Source organism: Apium graveolens, chromosome 5 (assembly GCF_009905375.1).
Source record: "Apium graveolens cultivar Ventura chromosome 5, ASM990537v1, whole genome shotgun sequence".
NCBI lineage: Eukaryota > Viridiplantae > Streptophyta > Magnoliopsida > Apiales > Apiaceae > Apium > Apium graveolens.
In genome coordinates, this window is record NC_133651.1 from 103,427,495 (window position 1) to 103,436,141 (window position 8,647).

The 8,647-nt window shown below is 30.7% G+C and overlaps 1 protein-coding gene across 1 annotated transcript; it reads left to right on the forward strand.

Annotated features, from left to right (window-relative positions):
* The first annotated feature begins 3,825 nt into the window (after positions 1 to 3,825).
* LOC141660284 (replication protein A 70 kDa DNA-binding subunit A-like) lies at positions 3,826 to 6,894 on the forward strand. The gene is made up of 7 exons (XM_074467257.1): positions 3,826 to 3,838; positions 4,012 to 4,154; positions 4,258 to 4,537; positions 4,626 to 4,722; positions 4,801 to 4,922; positions 5,027 to 5,088; positions 6,748 to 6,894. The coding sequence occupies exons 1-7, from the start codon at positions 3,826 to 3,828 to the stop codon at positions 6,892 to 6,894; spliced, it is 864 nt and encodes a 287-aa protein (XP_074323358.1).
* Positions 6,895 to 8,647: the final 1,753 nt, after the last annotated feature.

Genomic DNA, 8,647 nt, shown 5'->3' on the forward strand with positions numbered 1-8,647 from the left:
GCAATTATATTTCTCGAACATAAATAAGGATATCACGTAAAACATAATTATGTATGATTACAAATATATTTTAGAAAATTTTGGCAGCAACTTCTTTATTTATAAGACTACCCGTCGTTTATAATCGACGTCAACAATTCTCAATAATCCACAATATTATTTATCCTTTTATACAACTTACATCTGAACACCAATCACAACTAATTATTTAAGTCCGAAAATATTTTACATAACTATTTTATTTTATTTATAGAATTTAAGACTCAGAACATCGTCATCACCGTCCACCTTCCGCTCGTAGCGAGTCATCGCGGTACGGCGGCAAAATTTCCGGGGTACCCGATAATTCGGATTCCAACCAAAATTTCACCGATTTTTTTTTAAAAATTATTTTTTTTTACTGCACGGTATTTTATTTCATAAAATCAGTCAACAAAAATCCCTGCAATAACACAAATTAATTCATATTAAACTAACTGCACAATAATTAAGCCTATAATTAGAGCCCACTACTAAACCCAACTGCCAGGCCCAATAACAGGCCCAACAGAACCAACAGAATCAAGCCCAACAGAATCCAACACAGGGAAACAGCACAGCACAGGAACCAGACGACCACAGCACACACGCGCCGCGGCTCGCGCGCACACACCGCACACAACACACACAACTCACACTCACAACACACACAACACACACAACACCACACAATACACACACAATCACACACAATCGCCTACCGCCGCCACCAACCGGAAACCGGCGACAACAGCGGCCAGAAAAAGGAAGAGACAACAATGGAATACAAGAAAACAGGCAGCATAGTAATTACCGAGAGGAGGTGGAAGCAAGCGAAGGAAGAAGAAAATGAAAAAGGAACCAAGAACGAGAGAGAAGAGAGAGAAGAGAGAGAACAACAGGGAGAGAAACAATAGAGAGATGATATTTTAATTCTCCCCAAAGCCAACTGCTGACACGTATCTATTAATTGGATACGTGTCAATTTCTTTTATAAGATTTTGACACGTATCCCAGATATACCCGGGAACTGAAATTTTTGCCCCGAAAACTGAATTTAACGAAATAAGTTGTGAATAAAACAACCTCCGAAAATTACAAAAATATCTTTAAAATATTATAAATATCCCGAAGTAAATAAAAATGTAAATTTCGAAATTTTTAAACAATTTTTAAGGTACGCTTTATACCCGCTTTTTAATAAATAATGAAACGACGCGCGCATGAAACGATTCCCGAAAATTTCCAAAATAATTTTAAAATTCCCCGAATAATACGAATTTAATAAAATATAAATTTCATAATTTTTAAAGATTCCCATAATTAAATATGGATTTTAGCATTTAACACACTCAGAAAATCATTTGAAAGTGAATAATTAACAAAATATTAATTTATCAATTTTATAAAGTCCTAAAAATAATCATTGAAATTATAAAATTAGAAAACCAATTTTAAAGACAACCCAAATATTTATGGAATTAAAATTACAATATAGTCACTTTTACAAGCAAAATAAAATCACATAACTCACCAATAAATCACATAATTCCAATCCCACATATCAACAAATCATAATTATTTAAATAACAATCAATAACCGCTGCCAAAATCAATACACATCTTTTATTTATTTACTTAAACTTTTATTACACTTCCAAATATTACAAATAAAATTAAAGTACACGAGTCGTTATATATATCGAATGAGAACCCTGTGAAGCTTGAATAACTCACAGCCGCTTACAAGTAGAACAAACAAACTATAGAGAAATTCTTGACAAGTACAGCTTTTTCAATCTCTCTTTAAAATGTGTTTACTTAGTTGAATGTTCTACTAGCTACACTTGGTTTTATCACCAAGTTTACATGAAAATAAGACAAGATAATAAAATAATACATATCTAGTCTAACTCTATGTTGCTTCACTACTCTATTCCAGCATCTTTGAATAACTTCACAATTGCATGGAAATAGTAATGCTTCTTTGTTCTCAATTTCCTGCTTAACAGGCTGCCACATTCCTTTTTTAAACACCCGACGTATGTGATTGTGTTGTCACTGTCAACAGATATTTGAATTTGATCACCCGTCGGGTACATGCTTGTCATCCGTCGGGTAGCTTTGTTGATCATCCGTCGGGTAGCTTTGTTGATCATCCGTCGGGTAGCTATTTGTCACTTGACTTCATTTCACTTATACAGAATTACAAGACATCTCATATTTACAATTAATCAATATATTCTGCATATCCACTAGTAGTCAACATGACTCATATACTCATACAGAATCTACACAAAGTTGTTTGAAGAAATGTGCTACAATTCTTATTTGTTACATAAGCTACTCACCCGGTGGATGTCAAATTCTCATCCGTTGGGACTATACTAAATCACCCATCGGGACTATATTTGATCATCCGTCGAGTGATACAAAGTTCAATAAGTTAAATCTACTAAGGTGATTTGTTTAACTTATCATCAAGTTCACAACATATTCCTAACAATTACTAATGTCTCAAAACTTTAAAATAATAAAAGAAAATAAAATTAAATAAATTAACTGGAGTCCATAATAATAATCATGAACGACATGGTGTATGTTGCTTCTTATCCTATCCATTTTTTGTGTTTTCTCCATATTAGGTGATATAAATGCAACTACTATATTATAATAATAACTGGCAATATGATATACAATCAACAGAACCAAGTATGTATTGACATATAATGAAACTTACAATATAAATCCTCGACTTAAATTTATTCTTATTATAATAATGCAGTAAATCCTAGACTTTGCATCAACGGCTTTCTGTCACAGCCGAAGTTATCCAATATGTTTGTTCGCACGTTCTACCATTGCTCCATTCATGTCTAATACTAATCGTAAAACATCAACTGAAAAAGTATGTTCAGCTATGAAATAAGTGTTATCTTATTAAGTTTTGGATAACATAATATATCACAAATTGTAATAGAAATGTGAAATATATAAATGGTAAATCACAAAAAAAATTTAATGTGTATTATATTACTAATATTTCAAGAAATTAAATAAATTAAATTAAATAGATATAATAATCAGGAACTACATGGTCTTTGCTGCTATGTATCCTCTATAATCGATGTAAATGCAACTATTATAATACAACCATAAATATGATATGTTATTTGTAAAATCAAGTATTTGTTTACATATAAAATAATAATTTTAAAATTGTTCGATTAGGTTCAAAGTATATTGTAGAATTTATGCCTTATTAGCATTTTTTACATATATGTTATTAATTACTTAATAATATTCTACATTTTTATTTAATATTTAATGTGTAAAGTGATTTTATCAAGAACCTTAATGAAGTCATAATATATATAGAGAGCTCTCTCTGATATAGATCACATAGATCACATGATTTAAGTTTATTATTACTTATTTATTATTGATAAATAATACATTTTGGACTTTAACAAAATCAGGTTACATTCTTATCACCTAATCAAAGTTAGGTCATATATGGTAATTTTTTAATTTCCATATGATTAGCACAATCAAATATTTGTAACGATTTGCATATATAAGACAAACAATGGAAATGTACTTAATTACATGGTTTAAGTTATACAAAAATGGAAGATAAAATATGTTGGAAACAACTTTGTTTTGCAATATATACAAAGATATCTGATTGCCCCTTATCAGTTTATTTGTTAAGGAATGTTTAGTTGTTAATTTGTTTAGATAAATCAGAATAATGCAGGATTACAGGATCAATCAATATCCTAACATTCAATAGTGAACCACGATATGTGGGAAGATGGTAGTTAAATAGAACACGAGTACATCATTTATATGAAAATAAAACATCACACAGACCTGGTTCACTACCACTAATCAATAGCTTCTTTGCAACTGGTAAGAACAGCCATTATAAACACATTAGTGTTTTCTTATGGAGCCATTTATACTCATTATTTGTTGAACTTTTTGCAGATATGAAGATGCACATTCATTTGTCTGCTTTGAATGAGACTAGGAATGATTGGTCCCTGAGAGTTCGTGTCACCAGGATTTGGAACAATACTACTAGCTATGGCATTTTGATTCGTTACAATATGATTTTGTTAGATTGTGAGGTTAGTTATTTTTCTATCAATATTGCATAAACTATCATATTTTCTAAATGTGGCATTTAGTTTTATATAAATATATTACCCATTTCTGTTATTCAATTTCCAGAATAACCATATGCACCCAGTCGTTGATCCAGAGCTTTGGAATCTCTTTGTTGGTATTATTACTCCAGGTAGCATCTATTGCATCAGAAACATGAATGTTTCCCCATCTACTGGTTTGTTTAGGCCTGTACATTCGAAGGATATGATCTATCTTACTGCATCCACCACTGTTGTATTGGAACTGAACAATGATCTCTTCATCCCGATGCATAAGTTTCATATTACACCATTGAATGAGCTTCACGATTCTTTCTATTTTATGGATCTGAACACCAGCCTGTGTACTCTACAGGTAACTTATATGATTTAGCAAGACCAACTGGTAGTATATTATGTATTGAACTTATGGCTAAATGTCTAAATTAATAGATGTCTTTGGAGTTGTTGAGAATTTGGAAGCCATGAGAACTGTGCAGACTAGACATGGTTCAAAGGATCTTATGTGCTTCAATATTGTTGATGGAATGTAAGTGTGATTTATTTCACTGTGTCTTAATTGCTTAAATTCAATGTTATAACTCCTTATACTTTACACAATTCACAGGAATAGGCAATATGTATCCTTTTATTCTCCATTTCCTGGACATTATGAAGCATTGTATGAAACTCAGTTGGAGAATCCTTTTATTGTTATACTGACATCAACCAGAGTTTCAGCATTTCGAAGTAATTTTTTGTGATGACTTGCATTCCATACATATTTTCAATGTTTTGAAAAGTTCACATGCATTATTTTATTCATGAGTTAACTATTATTTGGAATATTTTAGATACATTTGTAATTGGTAATTTGCCGTCTACCAAGATTTATATCAACATTGATCATCCACAAGTTTTCCTCATGTGACAGAGGTACATTAAACTTTGAACGATACTTAATGTAGTTAAGCAAGACAATAAGACAACTCAAATATTTTATCAATGATTTTTTCTGAATTATTTAAGAATATCATGTAGGTTGGAGGATATGGGTTACCTTGCTGCCCACGCACCTTGATGATGAAATATCTCGAAAAAAGACATGGTTGTTGGAATTTACTATTCTATTTATCAATAAGACACTATTTCATCTGTTTTATTATTTAATTCTGAAATGTCGCTCAATTTTAGGACATCCACTCTTCGAGTTTGGAACGAATATTAAATTCTATTCATGAACTTATTGTTATTGTTAGCTTTCAATGTTTTTTTTAACATTTTATGTGTCCTCTTAACTTTAATTTATCATTAGTTTTAATATGTCTCTATAATAAATAGCAACATTTATGCAATTATTGAAAATCCTATATAGCAGCAATGATAAATATATCTCCATAAAAAATTTGTATTAACACGACTATAATGTTGGTGAATTATAAAGCGAAAATATCCAATTGCTGCAAAGTCGAAAGAAAACAATAATTTTTACAAACCAGCTTTTCAAAACTTATTTTTTCGAGGATAGAGATCGAACCAATCTTTACAAGATGGTCATTTGACTCTAAAATACAAAAAGAATTTTATTTTTAACAAGTTTACCTTTCTATGGCTCCAAAATACATAACGAATTCACTACCATTCAGGAACATGCTTAGAATTAATTGTCTGGTTCAAATAAATCCATATGTAACAGTTTTTCTTTAACATCCATTCAGGAAGCATGCTTGGAATTAATTTACAAAGATAATAAATCCATGTAATAGTTTTACTTAACATTAAAGTTATTTTAACGAAAGCGTATTTGTCTTTCCCAATTATAAAATCTATATTATTGATGATAAATCTTCTATTAGTTCTGAAATATTGAAAAGATCATTAAGTTTTAGATGCCTGTCAATTACCTGCAAAATCATATATACGAAAAATCTTGTAGAGGTGATATTTTATAATATATAATATATTTAAATAAAGCACCAAACATAACTGTCTAATATAACTTTAGATTTTTATAATATGAATACATGTAAACAATACAACTACGATTTATAAATATAATTTGATGAATTTTTCGGTGCACTATTGATTAAATTAATAACGTATACATGAGTTGCATATTTAAATGGTATTTTTAGTAATACAATGTTGCACTATATAAATATTGTTGCTTTTCATATTTGTAAAACACGTTATATCTTTTTATTTTATACAGAGATCATATGATTAGTTTGGCTCCTAATTTTACGTCTCTAGATTGATATAAGTATATCATGTGTATCATTAAAATAACTTTACAATAAATCAGTTTATCTGTCATATCTTATGATTTGTTACAAAATTAAACTGATTACTCCTCATAATTTTATGCTTAGAGAAAGTTACTCCTAATTTTTTGTCCATCACTTTCTTCTATAAATTGCTTCTTTTTTTTGGCAACCCATATTTGGTTTCTACAACATACAATAAACTTCATACAGGTAATCAACCACATCCCACCGTCCTTTTCTTCTATCTTGCTATTGTACTTAATGTTTCTATTTTATGATACAGATAAATATCCACAATGTTTGATCAGCTCTCTTCTATTGACGCCTCTAGAAACACATGGAAGATAAAGGCGGGAGTTACCAGAATGTGGCCTTCTATTTCTGTAGCAGATAATGGGACTGAAATAATGAAAGGATACAATTTAGTTTTACTGGATGACGATGTAAGCGTCTAAATTTATAAATTATTTTCTTACGTTTTCGAATTAATTAGACTCATATTAAATGATTTATACAACATTATTTTGTCTATTTTATTATATGATAATGTTAAGAATATGTTGTGTACTTGATGATAAATTGAACTAAATACTTAGTAGAATCTAGTTAAGTGATATTGTAGCTTTCAACGGATGATCATTTTCAACATCCGTAGAAAAGGTAGCTTATGTGAAAATAAGACTTGTAGCACATTTCTGCATACTTGGATAGCTTAGTGAACTAGATGTTGTAAATTGTCCAAGTCATGTTAACTACTAGATTGATATGCAAGATAGGATGGTGAATTGTAAATATTAGATACCTTGTAATCTTATATAAATGAAATAGAGTTAACTGCCAAAAAGACAGTCTCAACAGATTATTCACAAAGCTCCAACGGATGATCAACATAAGTCTCGACGGATGATCAAACAGAGTTTCAACGGATGATCAATCTAAGTTTCAACGGATGATCAATCTAAGTTTCAACGGATGATCAATCTAAGTTCCAACGGATGTTAAAAATTCAAAAGAGCAATTGATAGTGACTTGACAGTCACATGCGTTGGATAGATGCAAATGGAAGGTGGCAGCTTGTTTGAAGGTTTTAGAGAACAAAGAAGCATTTCCATTTCCATGCTAAACAGATGATATTTAAAGATGCTGGAAAGAGAAGTATAGAAGCATGAAGCTAGACTAGATATAGTTTATCTTATTATCTTGTCTTATTATCTTGCCTTATTATCATATAACTTGGTGATATATAAACCAAGGGTAGCAAGTTGAAAATTATTGATTCAATCCAAGTTAGCAAGAAAAACTAGAGAAATAGATAAAGCAAAATTTGTAAAGAATTTCTCTGTAGTTCTTGTACTTCAACTTGTAAGCAACTGTGAACAATTCTGTTACATAGGGTTCTCTACTTAATATATATCTCTAGTGGAAAAGTTCAATCCACCAGAAAGTTTTTAAATACTTGTATTTAATTACTTTGTGATTTGATTTCTGTTATATTCTTATTCCGCACCACTGCAAATCAAACACAGCTATTATTGGTAGAAGAATTATTCTTAAAATTTGAAAAGAAGCCAGAATTACATTTAACCCACCCTTCTGTAATTCTTGTTTAGATTGTTTGGGAATAACAATTTGCATCGGAGCTTGCTCTTGAAGAACAAAGAGTTTAAAGATCACAACAACTATCAAGATAAACAGAAAAGATGTTGGAGTAAAGATTCCATTTCTGGACAAAGACAACTATCACCATTGGAAGGTAAAGATGCACTGGTAACTCATATCTCAAGATGAAGCATATATGGACTGCATTGAGAAAGGTCTATATGTCCCTATGAGAGCTGCTATAGGAAATGAAGCATCAGTCCCAAAGCCACAAGCAGAATGGTCTGATCCAGATAAAGAACAAGTTCAAAAAGGATAAAAGGCCATGAACGTTCTATTTAATGGTGTTGACAGTGACGTGTTTTACAACATCATAAACTGCAAAACTGTTAAGGATGTCTGGGATACAATTCAAGTTATATGTGATGGAACTGAGCAAGTAAGGGAGAACAAAATGCAACTCTTGATTGAACAATATGAGCATTTCCATAGTGAAGAAGGTAAGTCACTCACTGACATTTTCAGTAGATTCCAAAAACTACTGAATGCTCTAAAACTATATGGAAGGGTCTATCAAATAAAAGACTCAAACCTCAAATTCCTTAGATC